At 44.9% G+C, this 25976-nt stretch overlaps 2 protein-coding genes and 1 pseudogene across 7 annotated transcripts in view; all 3 read left to right on the top strand.

The window, feature by feature from the left end:
• Positions 1-5540, top strand: part of EPS15 (epidermal growth factor receptor pathway substrate 15) — a 137864-nt gene extending 132324 nt beyond the window's left edge. The window contains exons 24-25 of the mRNA XM_034652457.1: positions 1535-1734; positions 3949-5540. Of these exons, the coding sequence (XP_034508348.1) occupies positions 1535-1734; positions 3949-4095 (347 nt within the window). The 3' untranslated portion in view covers positions 4096-5540. The remainder of the gene's footprint in view (positions 1-1534; positions 1735-3948) is intronic.
• Positions 5541-6523: 983 nt separating this feature from the next.
• Positions 6524-13245, top strand: LOC117799925 (annotated as a pseudogene).
• A 1627-nt stretch (positions 13246-14872) lies between these two features.
• TTC39A (tetratricopeptide repeat domain 39A) overlaps positions 14873-25976 on the top strand; it is a 58835-nt gene continuing 47731 nt past the window's right edge. For 4 of the 6 annotated variants that reach the window (XR_004623031.1, XM_034652414.1, XM_034652389.1 and 1 more), the window contains exon 1: positions 14873-15009. Coding sequence is in view for 4 of the 6 variants with exons in the window: in XM_034652414.1 (XP_034508305.1) it covers positions 14957-15009 (53 nt within the window). In the remaining 2 variants the exon portion in view is untranslated. Of the gene's footprint in view, positions 15010-15251; positions 15329-25571; positions 25669-25976 lie in introns of those variants that run through there. The other 2 variants (XM_034652421.1, XM_011227834.3) reach the window with 2 other exon arrangements.

Raw genomic sequence — 25976 nt, 5'->3', positions numbered from 1 at the left:
AAAGAGAGAGAGAGTTTGCCATTTACAATAACATGGCTGGATCTAGAGAGTATAATGCTAAGTAAAATAAGAGAAAGATGAATACCATATGATTTCACTCATATGTGGAATTTAAGAAACAAAACAAATGGATAAAGAAAAAAAGACAAACCAAACCAAAAAACAGACTTTTAACTATAGAAAACAGACTGGGGGCTCCCAGAAGGGAGGTGAGTGGGGGATGGGTGAAGTAGGTGAAGGGGATTAAGAGTACACTTGCCATGAAGAGCACTGAGTAATGTACAGAATTGTTGAATCACTGTATTGTACATCTGGAACTAATATAACACTGTATGTTAACTATACTGGAGTTAAATTTTTTTAAAAAATAAAAAAATGAGTCAATTTGCTCATTTAAGTTTTATTACCTGTATAATGCCAATAGCAAAGTTATTTTTTAAATCCTAAGTAAAATAATATACTAGTACATTAACTAAATCTAAGGATCTTCAGCATATAACACTATAGAATCATTAAGGAAAAAAGGATGATTTTTTGGAGAGAGCACTGGACTGGGAGCTTAAAGATCTGGGTGCTAATTCTGGACATCCTCAGGCTAGCTCTGTGATCTTGAGTGTGTAATTTCATATGTCTGAACCTCAGCTGTCTGAGCTATGAGATGGTGGCAGTAACTCTAATTTTGCCTACCTTCCCAGGAATGTTGGAAGGATCCAATGAGATATGAACATCTTTTATAAGCTGCTCATGGAAAGACTGTTATGATTGCTATTACCAGTTTAACACATTTTAGGAAAAATGTATATTTGAAAATATTTTAACACCTATATTTATCATTTTCTTTCGAGAAGCACTAAGTTAAGAGAACTTGTTTGAAAATTGTGATGAGTTTAGCAACAGTACACTGTTGTTTGGTCAAAGATGAGTTTATCCTCAACCACAAATATTTAGGCCCTGGACTTCAAAACATTATCTTTATTCTTCAATTTGAAATATTCTAGATGGCAAAAAGTAGGTGAGGTTTTCCAAGGTATTTCTTAATCATGTTTCCAGGTGGTATATATAGATCTAGAGAAAAAAATCAGAAGAATATGGTCATTTTTCAAAGGTCATTTGCCCTTACTGCCACTAGTGGACAGCTGTATCAGGCTGAGGTTACAATAGCAGAGACCATTTCTGTCTTTATTTTTTGTCATTCTTTTCCTGTTTCATCCTTTCCTATCTCTCTCCTTGGGAACACGCTGCTTTGGGGAAGACAAGGTTTACACTCAGGGCAAAAATATGATTCCTGGCCCATTCCTTTCCCCTTTGCTATTTTTTCATTTAGCTACATAGAGCTGGAATGTATTTGAGAGGTTGTGTGTGAAAAATTTGAGGACTGTTGGTGTAGCCATTTAAGACCATACTAAGAATGTATATTTTAGGTACTTACCTCCATTCCCCCACCCCCAGTTCTTTAATGCTCTCTGTGTTCATGTTCTTGTGTGTTTGTTTGCCATATTTGCTGGTTGAGTTAATTGTAATGATTTTGATCCAGGGAAAAGACCCACCAACAAATTGGATTCTTCTGATCCTTTTAAACTGAATGATCCATTTCAGCCTTTCCCAGACAATGATAGCCCCAAAGAAAAAGATCCTGATATGTTTTGCGATTCATTCACTTCTACTACCACTACCACTACCACTACCACTACCAATAAAGAGGCTGACCCAAGCAATTTTGCTAACTTCAGTGCTGTAAGTACTGTGAATGGGCTGTTTGGGGGAAAAATCTTTCCATTTACAGTTTAAAGAGTTTTCAGTAATTACTTTGGAGTTTGCCAAATTTGCATCATTTCAACTAAATTTACCAACATACTAAAAATGATCTATATTCCTCCCCCAACCAAAATTTCTGTTTGATTCTGTTTTGATGGTTCTAACATTGTTCCATTGCACAAATGATTTTAGTAGTCTTAGTCCTTGTGGTGTATACCAGTTGTTTTGCAAACCCTTCTCTTAGTTAGTCTTACTAAACAATATAAATAAAATCTTGACAAGTTGTTATGGATGATGGGCCATTACAGACTCATTTGCTGTCTGCCCACTGGATGAATAATGGCAATAATGAGCTTGTGTATTTGTAACTGTGTATGTGTGTTCGTGTATAAAGTTTTGATAATTTCTGGAGACCTGTCAGCAACTGTCATATGAGGGGATAAAGCCAGAGATTCTTTGAATAGAAAACAAAACTCTGGCTTTTATATAGTAGTGTTTTTTAAATGTAAATGTTGATTTTATGAAGTAAATACAATTGTCAAGAGCTGAACAGTCTTTAATTATTCGGGTGGTTCTAATTCACTAACCTTCCATATTTACTCTGCATTCTCCCAGAGCTGACTAAAATAGGCACACCAGTAAAAACAATGGAAGGATGCTGTGATGCATGTAGATAGGGCCAAAAGATCACAGAAATGGGGCAACCAACTATGGAGGTGTCACTGTGGGGGACATAAAAGCACAATGATACATATTCCATCATTATTTAGATAAGAAACGAAGGTATTTTTTTTAATTAGTTTTTTCCAGCTTTTCAGTATGTACTCTAAGTCCATTGGCTTCTTGTGAATATGACGGAGCAGAATAGGAATCAATATTTTGAATATTAGAAAATGGAGTGTCAAAATGATACTGACTTAACTTTTGTTAGAGTTTGAGTTGTTTCAAGCAAAAAATCCAGAATTGTTCCCTTTAGGAGATGATAATCTTCTTGATATAAAATAACCTTCTGGCTATGGCACTTAATATCATAAATATGATTTTAGCAAGTCAAAATCTCATTGGAATAAGTCTTGAACTATAGCAGGGGCATTTTGCTTATTTCATACTTCAGAGTTTCAACAGTATAATATAAAGCAACTCATAATAAAAATGCCTGCCTTCCTTCCTTATGAAAATTTTGTTAAGTATTATAAATTTTAAAGTCCCTCTAATTCAGTAGAGAAAAAACTACCATTTTCAAAAAGCCTGACAATTTCTTTCATTTCATCCTGTTGTGGTATTCCTCTACATGGCAGGACTTCAAACCAAGTAAAATTTTTTTATTTAGTATCTCTCAACGTTGCTGTTTTAGTTAGATAAAAATACTTCCCTGACCTAACATTAAGGTTTAAGGTTTTATTAATGTTAAGTATATGGTTTTATTTAGATCAAGTCAAAAAGTTCTCAGTGCCTGCAAAAGTCTTTATAATGCATTAATAAAAAATAATTTGGTCCACATCTTATTATACCAGTACTTCTTGTTTTATGTATAGCAAAATCAGCATATTCTTTGCTACATAGTTTTTTTGGAGCTGAGAGCAAGGATAAGGTAGGAGATCACCAGTGGGATTAAGTTGAAATGATTGATCATGTGAGGATGCTCCCTGAAGTTGAAGTAATAAATTTTTTGCATTAGATTAAAAGGCTAGCCCTCGAGTTTGTAAATATCCTAATTCACCTTAAGCATTTCCACTTTTTAAAAGTGGTTCAGTGTTTAGTTTTATAGACTTTCTATCAGTAGACTGCAATAATCTTTTTAAAGATTTTATTTATTTGACAGAGAGAGAGCACAAGTAGGCAGAGCAGCAGGCAGAGTGGTAGAGAGAAAGAAGCAAGCTCCCCTCCAAGCAGGGAGCCAGACGTGGGGCTTGATCCCAGGACCCTGGGATCACGACCTAAGCTGAAGGCATATGCCCAACCATCTGAGCCACGCAGGCGCCCCTGCAATAATTTTTAAAATTAAACCACATTTAATAACTGGTAAAACTAAATGTGTTTTCAGGGAAAAAAAATAAGTAACAAATAAGACTATTCCCAGAGTACTGTAGGTGAAACAAGTAGTGAGTGTTCTCTGTAACAACTATTTTCCTTCTTTTCTTTTTGTTTTACGCATTAACTTTCTTATTTGTTCATTCATCTTTTAAATGACAGTATCCCTCTGAAGAAGATATGATTGAATGGGCCAAGAGGGAAAGTGAGAGAGAGGAAGAGCAGAGGCTTGCCCGACTAAATCAGCAAGAGCAGGAAGACTTAGAACTGGCTATTGCACTCAGCAAATCTGAGATATCAGAAGCATGAAGAATTCTCCTGTCCTTTGTCAACCATACAATATTCTTCTTCCTGAATACTGAAGCTCTTTACAGTGTGTATCAAAACTACCTATGAGCATGGGAATACAAAAGGTTTGAGATTCCTGTAAATGTGACAAAAGTTTGTTTTTGTTTTTTTGTTTTTGTTTCTTACTCCATTTCAGATTTGTCTCCCCCCCCCCCATAAAAGCAGTAACCCAGTCAGACAACTTCTCCTAGGCTCCTGTTCTGATGTGCATTTACTGTGAGCTTTTGCCTGCCTGTGCTACTTTTACTTATAAAGCTAGAGTACCCAAGCTTCTGCCTTCTGGAATATAGAGAAATAGTTTCATCCCTGTGCTAACCTTGTTCTGTAGTTACTCTGATGATAGCCAGTGGGTTTCTTAAAGTTTGCAGTATTCTAATTTGATTTGAATGGTTGAGGGAGGGGAAGGGAAAGAACATCCTATTTCTTTTATGATAGTGCAAATTGGCTAGTTTAAAGCATATGTTTGTATTTCCTTACAATTAAAATACTGTTCAGTTTGGTTTTTATAGACAAGGAAAAATATTTTGCATAAATTGGTTCCATTATTGAAAAAGGGATGCTTTTTAGGGTTGAACCATCATAGCTTCAGGCTCAATCTTTTCCTAAATAAAAATGTTAAAGCCTCATGTGTGAAATATATTTTTAGAAAAATTTCTCTGGACTTAAAGAATTTTAGATGAACAGATACCTCTCGATAATTTTAAGTGCTAGACAGTGGAGAAAATGTATCACTTAACATATACCCGTCAGTGTAAGGTAAGCAAAAATCTTCACATGGCAGCCATTCTGCCAATGCTATGGCACTGTCCCCTTTAGTTCATGGTAGGTTTATTTTTGTACTTTGCAGAAGAAACTTTAGCATGCGAGAACTGGAAGGTACTTTAAACTTTTGTATATATATATTTTTGTTTTCTTTAATGAAGGCTCACTTACTTGAAATGTAAAAACTTTCACTGAATACAAATAGGAAAAGTGATGTGTATTAAATCATTATTGCTTTTTGCCCATTTTTGTGGTTTAAAATAGTTTATTCTCTTCCTGGTTTTTACTTATAAAATTGGTGGGCTAGCAAAAAAATCTTGTTTTTTCTAATTGAGAGAGAAGAGACCTGTCAAATTGTCAAAGCTCTTCATGTATTAAAAGCCTATCTCCTGTAAAACTGACCTAGCAGGCAAGCTGAATTTGAAATAGACTGTGATGTAGGCTGTAAACTGTGGAATAACCTTAGTTTTCTTTTAACATCGGTTACTGACTTAGATAATGTATTGAATACCAAGATAAAGAAAAATGCACCTACAAACTAATTAAAAGTCTCTGTGGTCACCAAGTCAAGGTAGTATTGATCTGTGTTAATCAAAGTAACTTATTGCCTAGCTTATGAATAAATTCCAAAATATCCAATTCATTTCATCTTGAAATGGTGCTTTTTTTCTCTCCACACACAATTGGACTGCTGCAGTTTAAAGCAAACTTACACCACGTTCGTGCACAGCTAACTTTTTTCTACTTTTATAAATGGAAACATTTCGGCATAAAAGTCATACATATGAAGCAAGGGCTGAATCATAATCATCAGGCTTTGATTTTGATAAAGTAATCCAGTGGCCTGCGGATATACTGCTAAAGTTGATTGAGAAGGTAGTGTTGGGAGCTGTGATAGGTAGTCGTTTTGGGGGTTTTTTTTCCCTTCCCCTTCCACTTCAGGATAAAGGTAAGTTGACTTGAATAACCTTCTTTTGCACTGGGAAAATGAAAAGATGTTTGAAATGCTTTTAAGATTTTTTTTTTAATTAAAAAACCACTCTGGAAAATATTAAATATCTGTAACTTATAAACACCAACCTTCAATGTAATAAGTGTACCCTAATCTTATGTATGTTTAACTGGATTACACAGATTCTTATCTTTTGTTAAAATATGTATACTCAGTGGACCAATAATATTAAAGTATGTATATATTATATAAATATCTATATCTCTCTCTCCACGCTCACTTGTGTAGGTTGAATGTTTTAGAGACATTTGTGATTACATTTTATGTCGTTGACTGTGGCTGCAAAGCCTGTGCTTTCAAAGGACAGACAAGTATTCCTGAGAGCTCAGCGGCACTACTTACCATCTTCTACGTACTCATTCAAGTTTAGTTGGGCTCTCTTTATAGAATTTTCTCTTATGTTTCAAACTTCTAAATTGTAGCCTGTAATTATGAGAACAATAAACTTTAAGTAATAATAAAGCATACTATCCATACATTCTATTTGAAATGGAGTTCTGCAGTTCTCTGTTACGTCCATGCTGTGTCCAAGGAGGGGGAGGTATATAATCAGCACAGGTTAATATGTGTAAAGTGCTTGAGGCAGTGCCTGGTATAGAATAAACACTCAATAAGTGTTAACTATTATTTTTAGTTATCATGTCCTGTTTCTGTGAAAGAAAGATGGAAAATGTATGTGCACAGAGACAGTGCCTGAAACATAGATGGCTTGTATATATTTGTTGAGTGAGGATTTGTGACGTGGGTCCTAGGAGGGCACCACGGTATAAAAAATTCTTTACGGTCCTGGGATAGAATCCTTAGTCTACCATTTTTGAGAAAGATGACTTTGAGAAACTTATTTAACCTCCCTGAGCCTCATTTTCATCATCTAATGAATATCATAATACTTAACTCATAGGATCATTCTGAAGGATTTGACTTTGGCAACTTTTTAATATTACATATTTTAATTAAGCAAAGCCCACCCTGTTATTATTAGTAGTGAAAAAAGCTATTGGTTTCCTTGTGGCAGCAGCCCAAGAGCAGAATATGGCAGGACAGGCATTTAGAAAGTTTCTTTCCCTCTTTGAGCAAGTTTTAGCTGAAAGGAGTGCAGCCAAAACTGTAACCAAAGGAGGAGGCATCATGCTTCCAGAAAAATCTCAAGGAAAAGTATTGCAAGCAACAGTAGTAGCTGTTGGGTCAGGCTGTAAAGGCAAGGTGGAGAGATTCAACCAGTTAGTGTGAAAGTCGGAGATGAAGTTCTTCTCCCAGAATATGGAGGCACCAGAGCAATTCTAGATGACAAGGATTATATCTTATTTAGAGATGGTGACATTCTCGGAAAGTATGTAGACTGAAGTCATTATTGAAATGATTTTCATGTGAAGGAAGTTTGCCCATTCCACTGAATTCTGAAAGCTTTCACCATGTAAATAATTTCCATTTCTCTTTTATAATAAACTAATGATATCTCCAAAAAAAGAAAAAAGAAAAAAAAGCTATTGGTTATTGGATACATGTTGTGTGTGAAGCACTAAACTAAGCACTTTATGTGTGTTTTCTGCTTTCATCTTTACAACAGCCCTAAGTAGTACTATTATTAGCCTCTATTTTGAGATGGGTAAACTGAGGCTCAAGAAATTAAAATAATGTGCTTCGGATCATATGGCTAGTAAGTGAGATGCGCCAGGAATTGAACTCTGGTCTCTCTGATGCTAAAACATGATATGCTTTCGATTTTACCATGCTTTGTCTCATTTTGTGTAAAAAAGTTTGCTCCTAGGAAATGCTAGGAATAGGACATTATAATCGCAACAAATAACATGTTAAGCTCCAGGCAGAATCCATAGTGCTTTACATACATTAGTTCATTTAATCCTCACAACAGCAGTAACTCTAATTGTGTGTGTGTGTGTGTGTGTGTATAATAACAATAATCATCATCGTCTCCATTTTACAGAAGAGGTGCCCTAACTAAGCCATAATTATGCAACTAGTAAGTGGCAGAGCTGGCCACTTTCGAATTCAGGGAGCTGACTCCAGAGTTTTAACCACTACTTGCTATTTCTGTTAAAGGTGTGAAGCTAGAGGAGAGGTATCATAAATAGAATAGTCCATGTGATCTCTGCTCTTGATTAATGAAATAGCACATGGCATCTTATAAAACATTTTATAATTCATTCTCCTATGTAATCCTTAAAAGGATTTAGAATTTCTAACATAGGAAAGCATTCAACCATTCTTAGTTATTAGTATTAACTTAAGTGATAAGTACATAGGGGAGATGGCCACCATTGCTTTTCTTAAAGAAATACAAATTTTTAAATCACAGAGTTTGCAAAAATGAAAAATAATTTATCAGTGCTAGCAAAGCTCTGGAAAATACATAAAAGGGTAGGCAAAGAGTAGTTTTTGAAGAGTTTTCTGCACAGATGAAGGGACAGGGCATTCTGGGCAGAGGCCATGGCTATGTATAAAAGACAAAGGGGTAGGACATGGTGTAGTGTACCAGCCGGCAGCAAGTATTGAAGTAATTCTCTGTGACTAGAGTTTAGGTCTGTTGGCAAAAGAGTGAAGTATTTGTGTTTGTGTGTAAGAAAGATCTTAAATGGAAGATCTTAATGGTGGTGATTTAGAGGATTGCTTTAGGGGGAAACCAGGCAAAGCAGGAAGAGCAGGTGAAGGCTGCTGGAGTCATTCAGGTGAGATGGTAAGGAGCTAAAAATGTGGCTGAGGCCTGAGAGATGGGGACCAATTGAGGAGAATTAGCGGGCCTTCAAGTCTGATTAGATGTAGATGTTCAGCGGAAAGGTGTGGTTCACAAACTTTAGCAAGCATCAGGATCACCTGGAGGGCTTGTTAAAATACAGATTGTGACCCCATCCCCAGAGTTTCTGATTTCAGCAGGTCTAGAGTGGGACCCAAGAATCTGAAATTCTGACAAGTTGCCAGATGATGTTAAAGTTGCTGGCCCAGGGGAACCTAACTCGGAGAACCTCTGGAGTAGAGGCTAACTTCCAAGTCTCTTCTGCAAGTTTTATTGTTTTTCCCTTGTTTTGACTACATATTTATTTTCTCTATTTTCTATTTATTTTACTACTACACTGTAAACTCCACAGTAGTGGAGGCTCCAGGTCTATGACCCTCACAGAGCCTGTTCTGTTTTATTAAATCTACTCATTTAGTTTGCCATGCTCTTGCACCTTGTCATTCTATACTTGACCTGTGGATTCTGTTTCATAATATAAAGCACTTCCAATCATTTTTGTGGATAGAGTCACTTAAAAATAGTAATTGGAAGCAATAACACTTTGTGCCAGTACTATGCGAAACACATATAATGACTTATTTTACTCTCCATAATAGTCCTTTAAGTTAGGTGCTGTTATTTCCAGTTTAAAGATGAAGTGCGAAAAGGTTAAATAACTTGCCCAAGATCCAGAACTAAAAAGTACACAAGGTAGGAATCAGTACCCAAGAGTCTGTCTCCAGAATCCATGCTCAATCACTCCTCTGTACCGAAAAAATTTAAGATAGTTTTGATGCATAGATCTATAGTGTACCTCTTACTGGCTGAAATTCCTGTAAGTCTGAGTGTTGGAAATGTACAGTGAGAAAATCATTGTCGTTCCATTCACCTTTTGCTAAGGTGTATTTTGTTCTAGGTACTGTGCTAGGCTAGGGACAGAGAAGACTCTTACGAGGGCCTTGCCATCAGTGATGATACAGTAGGAGGGATAAACATCTACTCTCAACTAATGCTACAACATTGCATGCTGAGGATTAAGATAGGAATGTTGGGATACCCAGAGGAAGGAGAGAATAGATCTAGCCCAGAGGATTGGGGAAGTCTTCCCCAAAGAGGTGCCCCCAGGACACAGTACTCTACTTCATTAGTAAAAAACATAGATGGTGACTCAAAAAATTTTAAAAGCATAGCTCTCACAAGGCCTCACTGTTTGATGTCAGGGTTCTGTTCACCTGGAAAGGCTGGCAGACAGCCTCCCAGGAGGCCTTATGGGAGCAGCATTTATTACTTAGTGAATTCAACCTGGCCCAGGTCTTCAAGTTTAGAAACCTGACTTTCATCAGTAAAACAGAGACAGAGCTTCCATTACTGACAGGACTGATGTAGAGACCAGAACACCAGTTTCCAGCAAAAGTTGCCACAGGGCTTAGAACAGACACAATTGGTTGAACAAGACTCCCTTGCCCGTGGTGTCTGGATGCCTCCTGCCTCTGAAGCTCCTCTCTCTGCAGCCAACGCTGCCTGGTCCTCTGATGAACACGTTTTTCAGATGGTAAGTTTAATCAGGTTACAGTCCGGTTTGGCTGGTTGGGTAGCTAAAGCTAGTGTCTCTTTGGGGTGACTTTGCATATCTTCGCTTTCGTCCATTGTGGACTCTCTAGTTTAACTCCTCCTGAGGCTGACTTCCCCAGTTTGAGTTCTTAGTGAAGTATCTTAGCCCCCTTTGATTCCACCTTTTCATTGATTATACTGTTTATTGAGTGTGTATATGCCAGGCCTTCTCCCTGACCCAACCTCCTCCAAACCATCTACATGCCCTAACAATTCTGCCTTTTAAATCTCTCTCAAATCTATCCTTTCCATCCCCAGTGCCACTGGCCCAGTTCAGGTCTTCATTATCTCTCTTGTAGACTCTGCCAAAGCCTCCTAATCTCCTTGCCACCAGTCTGTTTTTCTCTCTGCTTCCGAACCATCCTCCATGTTGCAGTCAGATTCATCTAGAATCAAAATCTGCCCCTACCACTCCTACAATAAAACATGACACTGATTCCCATCATACTCAGGTTAAAATCCTAAACCCTTAAAAGGCTTTTCGTCATAACCTTAATTTCTGATTGGTACTTAATCGGTAATGGGTTGAATGTGTAAGCTGTTTTTCTCCCCCGCCCTTAAACGAATCTTGAGAAAATGCTACTTGAAGGAAATAAAGGTACCTCCAATCTGATTATGTAGTAATGGAATCCTTTTGAAATGTGCTTAATTTTAGACTCTCTAATTTGGTGTTTTTCAAACAACAGGTAATACATTAGTTGGGTTGGGAAATCAGTTTAGTGAATCAAGCAGCATGGAAAAAATGTAAACAGTAGTATAGTAGAATGAACTCCCATGTCCCGATAATCACCTTCAGTAATTGCCAATTCATATCCAATCTAAGTTTATATTCCTGCCCACTTTCCTCATGTTATTTTGAGGCAAATCTTATACTTCATTTGTAAATTTTTCAGCATGTTAAAGGTCAGCATTTAAAAAATCATGAAATATAATGTTATTGAATATATATGTACTGGGTCACGAGATAAAATGTTTGAAGGCCACTGATTTTTTTCAACATCTCTTTTCCAATAAGAAATGTAGGTAGGTCCTAATGTTATGTATCCAGGTTAATAATATAGAAGATTATCTTATGGAAGGGAAGGTGTGTCTTTGCAGAAAGACCCCACCTATTTTTCTTCCCCACCCCCATAAGTATATAGAATATATATAGTATAGAATGTGGTCAGCTGCCCAAGACCTAAGGGCTTAGTTTCAGCCTCTCCTGTTTCCTCTGGAGTCCCAACTTGAGAGGACTGAGTTATTTCATGGGAAGGAAAAGGGATGAGGAAAAGTAGCTGATACTTAACTGAGGAGCTTCTCTGAGCCTGGCACCAAGGCTTTTAATATACATTCCCCTATTTAATCCTAACACTTTCAACAGAGAGAAAACTGAGTTTATAGAGAGATGGAAATGATTTAGGAAAGACACCCTCACCCCCTGACCCCCACCTAGTAGAGACCAAGTGAGGTTCCAGCCCAGGTGCCTCGGCTCTGAGACCTGCTCTTCCACTACCAGCCTGCCTTTTGTATGCTTGGCCTGAAAGGCAGCCCTTTGGGCCTAAGTGGCAACAGAGATCAAACACAGTAAACCTGGCCCCTAAGCAAGAACTGATGTTCTCAAAGAAAACCGTGATTCATCTCAGCTTCCTGAGAAGGTTCCTAGCCTTGTAGAAAGAACCCAGATCTCAGAGTCTCATGAACATGCATCTAAATTCTGGCCTTCCCATCTGCTTTGTGACTGTGGGTATGTCTCTAAACCTCTCAGATAACAGCTACTCACAGGATTGTTGTGAGGATTAAAGATGATGGATATAAAGTCTTCATTCCTGTGACATGGCAGATACTAAGTAAGGGCTGTCTTGTCTGTGTTCAAGAAGACAGAAAACGTAATACTACATTTTAGCAAAGTGTGTAACCGTGTTAAAGAGAATAAACTTCATTCATCTTAAAAGTGTATTGATACAGAACACTTCATTCCTGATTCTGAATAAAACTATGGCATAGTATGAGGTGCACGTGACACACATGTTCAGAACTATTGTGTTTTGTTTGAGGTCACTCATCCAGCCCTCACAACAGCCCTTGTGCTGGGTGCTTTTCTTTTCCACATTTTACATAAATAATTCCCATTTCAGATGAGAACACTGAAGCAGAGAGAGGTTAAGTAACTTGCCTGAAGTCTCAAGCAGCTATCAGGTGGTGAAGCCCAGGTTCTAACTCAGGCAGTCTGGCTCCAGAGCAAGGGAAAGAATAAAACCCTCTCTACCTTGGGGTTGTTATGAGATTCAAAATAAGATAAGCTTTGGGAAAGTGATTCATAAATGCCGTGTGGATTCTAAGAGCTTGTCTGGCAGGCAGACTGGGGTTAGGATGCAGACTTGAGGGTGACTGCTTGGGTTCAGTCTTCACTCTGCCACTTAATTGCCCTTTGTGATCTTGAGTAAATTACTTAATCCTCTGCCTCATTTTCTCAACTATAAAAATCAAAATTGTAAAAGGAAATACCTAATAAAATTGTTCTGAGGATGAAATGAGCTGGTATATCTGAAAGGTTTAGAATAATGCCTAACATAGCCCTAGACAAACGATGGTGATGACGATGAAGACGATGAAGGAAAAGGTGAAGAGGAAGAACAGGAAACAAGACTTGAAGTTTAAGAAACCTGGGAGTGAATCCCACCTCCTGACTTGATCTTAGGAACATTTCTTAACTTCAGACTCAGTATTCTCACGAGAGTTGTTTGTCCCAGTTAGAGGTACTGTATGTAAAGGTAAGTATGTAAAGTGCCTGCCAAAAGTGGAAACTTTATAAATATTAGTTCCTTCTTCATTTACTCTGCTCTGAGCACCTACTAGTGTAGCAGTGGTGCCAGGCTCCTTGAAGACACAGATGTGAGACATTCTCTGTATTTTCAGATAGAAATGTGAAGATGATACTGGTCATTGATAACTAAGGATTAAAAAGTATGTAGTGCTAAGGGGGGGCGCCTGGGTGGCTCAGCGGTTAAGCGTCTGCCTTAGGCTCAGGGCGTGATCCCAGCGTTCTGGGATGGAGCCCCACATCAGGCTCCTCTGCTGAGAGCCTGCTTCTTCCTCTCCCACTCCCCCTGCTTGTGTTCCCTCTCTCGCTGGCTGTCTTTCTCTGTCAAATAAATAAAATCTTAAAAAAAAAAATATGTAGTGCTAAATGCTGTAAAAAAGACACAAAATGTAATCTCCAAAAAGGAGAGATTCCTCCGCTGGGGAGATACAGGAGGGCTTCTTGGAGGATGCAGTTTTAGCTGCGGGCTCAGAGGCTGGGTGGGACTTTAATTCCAAATGGGATTTGACCGGGCTCTGGGCCTACAGGAGGCCAGGCTTTGGAGGCCCTGTGGTATTCATGCCTGTGAGCCCAGGAGGAAGTTGGCCATCTGCGATGCCCAATGCTGCCAAGCTGGATGAGGCTCTGTGAGCTGAGGGATTTGGGCCCCTAGCTGCATGTAACTGGAATTTCCAGATCTGGAGGCTCTACCGTTGTGGTCAGATAGGCAGCATTCTCAGGCCCTTGTTGATCTGCCAAGACCGCGACATGAGTTCTCAGAGAAAGGGGGAAAGGTTGCATTTTCTCTGCTGACTACCAGGGAAAATCGAGAGAAACTGCCCAGATAATCCTTGAGGCTTCTGCCCCCAGGCCTGGCACTACACGCCCAGCCCACCTGCAGACCTCAGGAGGGATTAGGAAGAAGCACCAGGTGGGGGCAGACAGACCTGGGTGGAAGACCTAGCTCCACAACTTAGTCTCAGAGAAGTCAGTTCTCCCCCCCAGAGCCCTAGTTTCATTAACTATAAAATGAGAGTAAATACTTAACAGGATGAAATTAAATGAGAATTTGTGTCAAACACCTGGCTTAGGGCTTGGCACCTTAGGGAATAGCTCAGACTTGTCAGAATCAGACACCATTTAGTCGACACGATTCGTGTTGCACAAGTGCCTACAATACAGGCCCAGCCCACAAGGAGAGAGAAATAGTCCCTTAGCCACCCTGACCCAGCGGTTTTCAACCCTCATCCTCTCACTGAGAAAAGTCTCCAGGGACCCCTGAGTCCATCCTTCACACTGGACCTGGAGTGATCCTCCTCAAGGCACTCCCCGCTCCTAGTCCTTAGTTGAGCCTCCAATGGAAGCCTCCTGTCCCAGCGCCTTGCCTGTCCGCAGCCTCAACTCCCGGGCCAGAGAGCACCTTCCTACCTCCCTGCTGCCCCACCTGCCCCCCAGCTGCTCCTGCAGGCCCAAGCCCTTGACTCCATCCATGTGCCGCTCTGCCAAGGCAGGGTTCGGTACTTAAGCAGAAGAGAAAGGCATTGGTGACACCATCGCCCCTCGGTTCACAGAACCGGCTTTAGACTGGGACTGGAGAGGCCTAGGGTAGGTCCTGGTGCTGCCACCGGCCTTCTGTGTGGTCTTGGGACAAATCCCTGGACGTCCTGGGCCTCAGCTTCTCCTAGTGACTAACGATGGGTCTCGACGGCTCTGGAAGGGAATGGGCTTGCCCTGGGACCCCAGGTCCGCTCCGGGGACACCGATGTCCCTGGCAGGCAGGGAGGTGCCCGGCCGCGGCGGGGAGGAGCCGCCGGTCCCGCCCCGCCCGTCCGCCGGGTCCAAGTGCTGCCGCGGGAGCCGCCGCTACAGCCCACGCCGCCACGAGGGGCCGCCCGCGCCCCCTCCGAGCCGGCCCGCGTCCATGGCTTTTCTGACCGCCTGGAAAGGGGCGGCCTCCGGGAAGAGCGACCGCAGGTACAGGGCGGGAACCGGGACGCGGCGGGAGGCGCGCGTGGGACGGAGGGGCGGCTGCCGGCAGCCGACGGGAGGGACAGCTGTGGGGGTACAGCTGGGGACGCGGTGCGCGGGCTGCTGGGTGCGGGGTAACGGCCGCAGGGCCGGGGAGGGGCAGCCCAGCGCCAGCGCTTCTCACACCCCCACGTGCCCGCTGCTCGGGTGTTGCGGCCCCCGGCGAGGCTGGGCCTGGGGACGAGGGACGCGGACCCCCCTTCCCGGTCCCACCCGAGCCCCGCTTCCGGTGCCGTCGTCTGCCGCTACCTGCGAGGGTACTCAGGTGAGCTGGCCTTCGGGCGGACTGGGGGTCAGGTTCAGGCAGCCGAGCCAGCCCTCAGGGGTGCTGCTCACGCACCTGGTCCTCCAGAGCGCTGCGTGAGCAAGGCCGTGGGCACCCTATGTGCAGGGACAGGTGAGAGCAGGCACACCATCTGCCCTGCGCCCCCGCCCCTGCCCCGACCCTGGGTTGTCCACATCTGGGGGCAGCACCGTGGGGGAAATCTTGGCGTCAGTGCTGGTCCATGGTGGAATTATGTGCCCCACAGTTCCTCCAAGGTCAACCCATGAGGGATGTCATTGTCTTCCGTGTGTGGCCTCCACCTCCCCAGCTGTCCCCACCTCCCGGATGAGTTGGTGTCTCCAGATGTGTTCCCTTGAGAAAGACGACAGGGGACAGTCCTGACCTCTCTTCTGAGCTTAGACACCCAATTCCTTTCCTTTACATACTTAAAGATCCCCCTCCTTACTCCTCCCCCCGGCAAAAGAGAAATCCACCGCCCCCCCCCCCCCCGGCACTTCCATCTGACTTTCCTGTGAGCACCTCGGACTCTGCAAGTCCCAAATCACACTTCACATCTTCACCCCTAAACCTGTTCCTCTTCCTGTGTTCCCATCTCAATGAATGGCATCGTCATCCACCCTGTTGCTCAAGCCCAGAATCTGGGAGTCATCCCTTTTGCCTCCCTCCCTTATCTCCACCCCAATCTTGAGGAGTCCTGCTGATTTTCTCTTTTTGGTGTCTCTCAAAGCCATTCATTCCCCTTTGGACTATTACAATAGCCCTAACTTTCCCAGTTCCTCCAGTCTTCTTCCATGCATCCTTCAGACTGATCTTACCTAAAGCATGAGCCAGATCATGTCATTTTTCTGTTTTAAAACTTCCATGGCTCTCTATCACCTAGGGGTTAAAGTTCAAGGTTGTTGCTTGAGTAGAGAGGTTGTGACCTGCCTCGGCCCGTTTCCCCTAAATCCCCAGCGCTCACTCTGGCCCAGCAACACCATTGGCTTTATAGTGCTCTCACAACTGTGCCAGGCTGCTCAGGGCTGCCTCTGTCTGGAATGCTGTCCTCTGCTCCTGACATTCACATCAGTAAGACTCAACTTCAGGTGACCTCTTTTAGAAAGCCTTTCTGACCCCACCGTTGAGTCAGACTCAGGGGCTTTCAGCATCTTTGCTTCCTTCTCATGGTCTCATTCTGTCTTTTAACAAACATTGTTGAGCCTTTCTGACCCCACCCTTGAGTCAGACTCAGGGGCTTTCAGCATCTTTGCTTCCTTCTCATGGTCTCATTCTGTCTTTTAACAAACATTGTTGAGCACATACTGTGTTCCAGGCATTGTACTAGGTGTTTCGGATATGGTGTTATTTCCAAGACACATCTCCCTGCTCTCAGGAGACCATGTTCTGGTGGAAAAGACAGACTACACCAATAGGTAAATAAACAATGCTGTGTAAAGCTTAAAAAAGGGCCATGTGATGGAGAATAAAATAGACCATTCCCAGAGCATTCCCAGAAGTCAAGTGTGATTTGTGTCCAAGGGGCAGAAAGGGGGTCCTGGAGGTAAATCACTGTGAGACTGGATCCAGGAGGCAGGCTGCTGCAGAACAGGGCAAGGAGTTTAGATTTCATTGTGTGTTGGGAAGCCACTAGAGGGCATCAGGGAGAGGATTTACATATTTAAAGATGACCCTGCTACCTCAGGAAAAAAGGATTTTGCTGAGGGACAGACAATTTCAACACTGAATCAGGGTCACCCTTTTTTGTCTCCCCACTACACATGCAGAGGGGACAGGGGCTGAGAGTGTGCTTCAGTTTTGATGAGGACATGAAGGGATAATTTCTGAGGAAGTGAGAACCCCTGGTTGGGGTAGAAAAGAATGGCTATGTCCAGATGAATTTCTTGCCTGAGGCCTGCCCTGCCTATGAGAACCTGGTTGTGCTCTTTTCTGTAGGCACGAGGAAATTTCTAGTTGCAAATGTGTGTATGTTGCTGATGTCACAGTGTGGAAGGAGGTAGGGAGACCAGAGGGGAGGCTGGCGTGAGGGAATATATGGGAGGGCCTGAACACATGTGCCTTTATGCTTCAGGTGGAACTTGCTGGGCACAAATACCCAGATAATACTCCCAGTTGTCCCCACAAAGTCTCGTATCAGAGGCACAAACCCAGCTCAGGACCTGTGACTTCTCCACCCTCACCCCTCACCCACCACACTGCCTGGTCTCCCACAGCCTGGCCAAAGGGTGAAGAGCTTGCCCAGCCCCTGTTCTGCCACTTACTTACTGGCTCTATGGCCTTGATTTAATTACTTGGTCTGTGTGAACTTAACTTTACTCAGCTATAAAATAATAGCTGTTCACTGAGTGGTGGGAAGACCTAGTGAAGTCACATTGGAAAGGACCTCACAGACAGCCACTGGGGCATATTTGGTGTTCAGTAAATGTGAGTTCACTTCCTTCTTGGCAGCGGTATGAGGTAACTAAGGTATTCCCATTGAACAGAGGGGATTCTGAAAGGTTTGGGAGCCAAGGGTGGGATTCCGGGCACCAGGATGGATAGCCAGGAGGTGTTAGGAGAGAGAAATGATGCCCACACATCTTACAATGGGGACTGTCACCTACTGGTGCTAAACACAGGGTCCCTTCCTAGCCATACCGGTAGCCCCCACTCATGGCTGCTCCAGTAGGAAGCAGCACCAGGAGCAAAGGGGAACGTGTAGCTGGGCACATGGCTTTTGGGAGAGTAAGTGGCAGAGCTGCTGTGGTGGGGGAGGGGCTCTCTGAGAATGGAGGGGCCCAGCCAAAGAAGCTGGGGTCCTAGGGCTGCTGTCAACAGAATTCCTGCCCTCCCTTTGAGCCTGAGCTCCGGGAGCTCTCAGATGCCTCCAGGTAGGCAGCTTCAAATTTGGTGACCGGAATCCTGGAGTGGTTTTCGGGTCCCTTTCTTGGGACAGGATCTAGACTTGGGGCCAGTGCTGAGTGTTCACCTCTGTGATTCTCAGATTCCGTGAATTAAGGCATTTGTGAATTACGAGGCTCAGGATTTAAAATTGCCGGGTTCTACGATATTGAGGTTTCTGATCCCAGGGTGCTGACCTACCTTCTGCTGTCCAGAGCAGCTGCGTGGGGTATGAGAGGGTCCTGGTGTGGGAGGCACACTGCAGCCCTCAAATCCTCAATCTCTCAGGAGGACGCCATGGGAAACCTGCAGGTAACCTTCGTCCCTCTTTATCAGTTACAGAGAGATTCCGACTTGGGACATTTTTGGTCCTGTCTTGAGGTCAGTTGGAAATAGATTATGTAGGTTGCAGTGTTAGCTCTGCCAGCATGCCAGTTCCTGATTTATCTTCAAATCTTGTCCTTCCCCTGAAAATTCCTGCTGCTCAATTCCATTTCTCTCTGCGGTCAGCTCCTTTCTCTCCTAATGCTCACCTACTTCTTCTCCATTCCATGCAAGGCATGGCTGCCAGCAGCTTCCAAGCTCGAGTCCCAGGATAGTAAGACAAAGCACTGAAAAGTATCCTGGAGCCACACAGGCAGATTTTGGATCCTGACCCTGGGACTTTCTGGCAGTATGACTTTGGATAGGTTATTTAATTTCTCTGTTATATTAATTTCTCTTCACTCTCCTCATCTGTAAAATGAAGGTAATCTTAGGACTTGCCCCACAGGGTTGTTGTGAGGATTATGTGAATTAGTTTATGTAAAGCACTGAGAACAGTGCCTAACATATAGTCAGTGTAACCAAGGAGTGTTACTGATTATTGTCATTAGTCCCCCAGGCCAGAAGAGGAAGGGGCTTCTCCACCAGTCTCATTTGAAAAAGCTCAGAAAAATATTCCAACGGACCCTTCCTTCAACCAGTCACTGTGCCCTGAGAGGTGGAGTCAAACAAGAGGCAGCTACCATTCAGCCAGTGGGGCTGGAGAGGAGGGAAGGGGAAGCAGTAGCCCTAAAAACAAGTTGTGGGGGTGGGCGCCATGTTGTAAGGTAACTGTGGCTAATAAGCAGGCCTTAAAATAAAATCATAGCTTCACCAAGTACCCAAAATATGATTTGCTTGGAGCCCCCTCTACCCCTCCAAGAGTCTTCCAGTTGTTGACACCCTGGGAGCTGGGAACTAGTCCCTTGTGGCTCTCTCCTGCAGTTGTGACTGCCAGCCCCAGCCCCGTTCTCAGCCTGACTACCACCACCACACCGGCCTGGGAGTGGGGGAGCTTACAGGGCAATGGTCCCTATCCCAAGGGTGGGACAGACCCTTCTCCTAATTCCTTTCCAGCTTGACCTAAAACCAGTCTGCAACTTTTTAAAACACCTTAGGAAGCAGGGAATGAGTAACAGAAGATTTTTAGGATCCTGTGGCCCTTTGCCAAGCCCCTCAGCCATCCTGGAAGGAGGCTAACTGCAAAACTTCCACATCTGGGAGAGCCCAGTGTATGTCTTCCCACATCTTCCTTCCTTGCTCTTTCAGATGAAAACGGCAGTTCAGAAATCTATTGTATTTAGGAAAAATCCTTCCTACTAAGTGGCTGGATTTCTCCCATGTACCCCAGGAGGACAGTTATATTAGGAATTATGACAGTGAGTGGGACATGGGGTGCCCTATCCAGGTAACCCTGAGCCAGACGCTTCATACCTTTTGAGTCTTTTTTTCCCCCATGGAATGACGTTTGTCCCTGCTAGTTCCCTCCCACAGCCTCAGGTGTCCCTCTCACCCCCTCGAAAAGTCTGCCCTGGCAAGACCCCCCCCCCTGCAAGAATTCATCTCCAGCTAAGAAATACCCTCCCCCAGGTAGAGCATCTAAGTCTCAGATTGAAGATGACTCTGCTGTCTTTCCAAGAAAATGGGTGGGTGGGTACTTCCTCTACACCTGCGTGACTGAAGTGACTGAAGGGCACACCCAAGTGCCGTCCCTGAGCACAGACAGGCCAGTCAAAGAGGGATGACCTCTCCACAGGTTCAGTGCACAACGCTGTACTCAAATCGTCCCCCTTCTCCTTCTCTTGCCACTGCTCCCTCCAGCCCTAGCTTCTCTCCCCTGGACCCTCTGACCTAGGCCCCGGCCTCTACAATGTCCCTACAACCCCTGCCGCCCTGCTGCCTCAGTGATCTGATAAGAGTGAGATCTGCCCTTGGCCGAGCCCTGATTTGACATGCGTCATCACCTTCCATCCACCTCAACTCTGACTGGGGAGGTCTTGCTGTCTCCAATTCGAATAGATGAGGAAGTGGAGCCTCCTTGTGCTTTCTCGAATGCATACACATTGGGGTTTCTTTTGGGTACTACTTTTGTATTCTGCTTTTTAAATATTTTCCCACCTTCCAGAAGACTCAGACACACAACAATTACTGAGCACCTGCTGGGTGTCAGGTACTGTTCTGGGCACTGCAAATATATTAGAGAACAAAACTGAAAAAAAAAAAATCCCTCCTCTATGGAGTGTAGAATTTAATAGGTAGAGACAGAAAATAAATGAATAAGCAAAATATTCAGGAGGTAAGATAACACGTGCTATGGAAAAAATAATGCAGGATGAAGAAATAAGGAGGATAAGAGCAAAGGTTCCATTTTAAACAGAACAGTCAGGGAAGGCCTCACAGAGAAGGTGACATTTGAGCTGAGATCTGAAGGAGGAGTAATCACGAGAATACCTGCAGAAAGAGCATTCCAGGCAGAAGGAGTAGTAAGTGTGCCCTGAGGTGGAAGTGTGCCCGACATATTTGGAATAAAGCAAGGAGGTTGGAGTGGCTGACTATGAGAGAGAGAGAGTAGAGGGAGATGACGTCAGAGAGAGAGATGGGGGTGCAGGTCAGTCAGGACCTCAAGGCCATGTGGACACTTTAGCTCTTACACTGAACAACATGGGGAGCCAGTGCGGGGTTTTGAACAGACAAGTGACAGGATCAGATCAAATGGGTCTGGTTCTGTCTGGAGAAGACAATAAGGGGACAGGGGTTGGAGCAGAGAAACTACCTGGGAAACAATGTAGTAATCCAGGCAAAGAAATTCTCTATAAACATAATTTAAATATCTGCAGAATATTTGACCCTATAAATTCACTATAATTCACTGAAATAATTATTGATGGGCATTTAGGTTATTAATAGCTGTGTCCTTATTATAGGAAACACTATATATACATAATCTTTGTACCAGAAATCTTTAGGTCTGACTATTTCTTCAGACACATTTGTTGCCTAGGTGTTATTGGGTCACCTTTCTAAGGTTTTCAGTCCAAAATTCCAGTTGCCCTTCTGAAAGATGGTGCTGCTTTCTACTCCCCATGGCAGTGTAGGAGGTAGCCCATTTGCCGTAAAGGTATGTGGTGGGTGTCCAGTGGATGTCCTTGTGGCCCTGGCCAGGTCTGCATGTCTATCTTAGGAGCCGTCCCTCTTCTCTGGACAGCCTTGCATGGTTCCAAAGCTCTGTTGGGTCCCTTTGCTCATTTAACATTCACAACAATCCTGTTCTCCCGGCTTTGTAGGTGAGGAAACTAAAGCTCAAAGACTAATGGTAGGGCCCTGTTCCAAGTGCTTTACGTGCGTTACCTCATTTAATTCTTGCGACAGCCTAATGAGGTTGGTGCCGTCATCATCCCCATCTCAGAACTGAAGTCACCGATCCAGGGTGTCAGAGCTGGGGTGCTAACCTTCTCTCTGAACCACTCCCTACCCTGCCTCAAGCTCATAGAGTGATTTGCTTGGGGCTGCACAGCTAGGATGTGGTGGGGCCAGGAGTCCAGCCAGATCTTTCTGGCTCTGTAGCCCAAGTTCTAACCCCCGACAAGATGCCACTCAATGCCTAAAACATCTCATTAGAGTTCTGCCTCTTTTTTTCAGTCAAAACTGTTCCTGGTCCCTTGTGCTTGACTGGGGCTCCTTCCTTAGATCCACTTTCAGCAGCTCTGGGAAATCAGACTTTGATACAAGAGCTTAGATCCCAGAACTAAGAACATCAGAGCAAGGAAATGCCTTGGGCTCCTGGTCCACCCTTCTTTCGCCTCTACATGGGGAGAAGAGGAACCAAGGGCCAGAGTGGGGCAGTAACTTGCCCAAGGTTACACAGCTAGTGGGGGTCAGAGTTCTTGAGGAGGGAGGAGGCTGGCCCAACAAGTAGGCCTAGGTCTTCCCTAAGAGCCCCTGCCAAGGAATATTTCAGAACTGTGATTGTCACAGCCCTGTGCAAGGGCCCTTTGTTGACGGGCCTGTTAGTTGTGAATTATTAACCGGCCCAAGCCTGCAATCTGCTGGGTGGGGCTCACTCACTTTAAGAAAACCCACTGGAGAGTCACCAGCCCAGCTAGGTTGGTTGCGGGGTGGGGGGGGGGGATCTCTGGAGTCCGACTGGCTATTTCTGGGCTGGTAGAGAGAGCTAGTCGGGGATTGCTTCATGCCAGGGAAAGGCCTGGAGGAAGGGACTGAGAAGGGAGAAGGGGCCGAGGCATCACCTGAGTAAAGAGTAAAGCCTCACAGCATCCCTGGGAGGCTGGCATGCTATTCCAGATTTACAGATGGGAAGACAGGGTCAGAGAGGTAGAGGCAGAGCAGACTTCCCGACTTAAGCTGTTCCTACAACAATGACGTCACTTTTCACATGCTCACTTCTATGACCACCCCCTTGTCCACACACTTTTCCTATAGGAAAAGGAGTCAAGACCTGAGTCCAAGTCACACTTGGTCCAGGCCCCTGTGGGATGGGAGATAAAGCCACTATGGGGCTTTTTGGAGCATCCTGAGGAGGTTTCACGAAACAGATATTTATTGAGGGCCTTCTTAAGCTGAGAGATGGGACAGGTCAAAGTAGTCCATGGAGGTTCTCAGGGCCATCAGGTGTGGTGAGCCGAATGATTTGTTCTTGCAGGTTGGGGAGAAAACGAGAGAAAAAGCAGGCCTGGCAATTTCCAGGCACAAAGCAGCAGGAAACTCCCCCAGCAGGGGAGGAAGGAACCCAGGACTCAGTGTACTCCCCTGGTCCCCACAGCTTGGCTATCAGCTTGAGGTAGAAATGGGCAGGTGACCTGAGCAGAGTCGCCTGGGTTGGGAGGCAGAAATAGTGGTGACTCCCAGCCTCCCCAGGGTTGGGACTGAGCCAGAGCTCCTGGGAGCTGGGAGCTGCCCAGCTGGAGCCCTCCTGAAGGGTGGACCACTCTGGGGCTCTGACTCATCAGGTGAATGGCTCCAGCATCATTGCCACTGCTGTGTGGGGAGAGTTCCAGCTCCAAGGGTAGCTTGGCTGCTTGACTTGCTGAGCTCCAGTTTTCATCTACAAAAGGGGAGAATAATAGCATCTGCCTCACCCCCCCCACCACCAGAGCACTGCACAGCACTGTGCCACCTGCCAGGTACTCTGCTGGGCATTTTAGATACAGGAATTCTTAATCCTCACAAACACCCTTTGAAGCAGGCGGCAGTATTTCCATTTTACTGATGAGGAAACTGAGGCTTAGAGAGGTGGTTAAAAGCGAGCATTAAAGGAGATAGTCCATGTTCTACACTTAACATGTGTTGCGTGTAATAAGCCTTCGGTGAACATCAGTCATTATTATAACCGTTACCTCAGAGGGAAATGGTAAGGTGCGAGGCCCAGTGTTGGTATTCGGTGATTCATCAGAAACAGAAATGTCTGACCAGCCCTAACCTCCAAAAGCTCCCAGTCTGATGGCAGAGACAATCACATACACACCTCACTCCACCACCATCACACCCAGATGGTGTCAGCCCACGGTGATGAGGGTAGGTCAGAGGCGGTTAGGAAGCCCCTGACCCAGCCAGGGAGGGAGGGCTTTCTGGAAGAGGTGCTGTCTGAACTGAAACCTGCAGGGTGAGTAGGAGTTTGGGCATATGTCAGATTCTTAGTAAATGTTGGTCAAATGCAATAAAGATTTACCTGTAACTAACGTAGCATAAGGCTGCAGAACCGTTCACTCACCTGGCCCTTGCTGGGGCTCTGGGAGGACTCTGGCAGTTTTATATTGGTAAATTTGTATTCTTTTTTTGAAAAGAAGTCTTTCAATTGTAAGCTTCTGGATCGAACCTGGATTAAATGAAGGAATAATGAGTGACAAGGGAGGAAGGTGTGTCCCAGGTGGAGGGACGAGCATGTAAAATGCCCAGAGGTGGGCATGGAGTGTCATAGAGTGCCCCAGCCCCATTATTGAGGCTCTTCTTCATACACATTGCTGGTCTTCTCACCTGCCTCACAAACGCCAGCTGACATGGGCGTGCCTCTGCCCACCTCCATGCTGATTTCACCCATGCTGTTCTCCCATCTGGTACACCCTTTCCATGACTTTATTGTGTATAAACGATATAAACTTCAAGGCTCAACTCTGTGCCCACCTTCTCCAAGAAGCCCTTCCCTAACCCCTCCAGTCAATGTTGCATTCCCTCTTCTCTGGATTCCTCCAGAGGATGGTGGACGTCATTATTGCCTGCTCCTTGTAGTTACTTTTTCTGTGCCCATGTCTGAGAATCCCGGACATAGGATGATTCTTGCAAGTGAACATCTAGCCTCTGTTCACGTATGGGCAGGATAAGAACTCACTCACTACCTTTCCAGACAGCCTATCTAGATTTAAACAGTAATCTAAACCTCTCTCCCCTCTGCCACCAGGCCCAATCTACCTGGCTCTCCCAGGACCTAGTCCGCAGCCTTCTTCCTACCATGCCTGCTTGTACAGGTTCCTCCTGCTTCCTCTTCTGACATCCTGGAGCTAAGGGTTGCCCCAGGGGCACTGGAGTCCCTCCTCCTTCTGTCCCCTGCCTTTGTAAAGGGACAGTTCTAATGGCAGCCACGTGCTCTGATGAGTCATGGTTAAGAGCATCTGGGGCCTGGAAGTGATGGCTGGTTAACTCTTCATGGACCAGTGGCTCTTTGTGCCAGAAGGCCAGGTGGGCTTCAACCCTGGCCCTAGACATATACCTTAGGGCTATGCGCACAGCATTTGAGGAGTGTTATGGGTGACTCCATATAGGGGCTGGGGACTCAGAGGGGAGGGGACCAAGGGGGAAAGAGAGGCAAGAGTGTCCACCCTGGAGTCAGGAGGGCCGGTTTCAATCACAACTTGCAATTTATTAGGTGAGTTAACTTGAGCAAGTGACATAAACTCTGTGCTTCCTCTGTGTAAAATGGCAGCCATGGCGTTGATTTGGGAAGGCGAGTGTGAACTACTGGCTAGCAGTGAGTGCTAAACCGCGTTATTCTCCACCTTCTTGTGTGCTGCACGCACCGTCAGGCAGTGGGCAAAAGGGAGTGTTAAAGCCCAAGCCTGACTCTGGAGGCTGTGTCTTTCTCAGCATGGATACCCCTCACCAATGCGGTGGGATGACGAAGGGCTCAGGTGGGGGCCGTTGCGAGGCGGGAGCTGGGTGGGGGGAGGGGAGAGTGACGGGGAGGTGGACCGCAGGTCTGAGAGAACTTTCTGGCCACAGATAGGTGGGGCTGTCTGTGTGAGGAAGGAGCGAGTTCCGGCCCCGGGGGGCTGCGCAGCGAGGGCACGCGGCATGGGCCCGGAGGGCCTTGGGCGCCCGGGCCTCTCGCCTGTGAGAGCTCAGGGTGGGCGCGCATCCCGAGGCCGCCCCCCGCCCAGCCCCAGCCTCCAGTCGGCCGCAGACGGGCGGCGGCCGCGGCCCCACTGCGCGGGCAAGC

The sequence above is a fragment of the Ailuropoda melanoleuca genome, chromosome 2, assembly GCF_002007445.2.
Source record: "Ailuropoda melanoleuca isolate Jingjing chromosome 2, ASM200744v2, whole genome shotgun sequence".
Lineage (NCBI taxonomy): Eukaryota > Metazoa > Chordata > Mammalia > Carnivora > Ursidae > Ailuropoda > Ailuropoda melanoleuca.
Note: the sequence above shows the minus strand (reverse complement) of the source record. Positions and strands in the feature narration are given on the sequence as shown.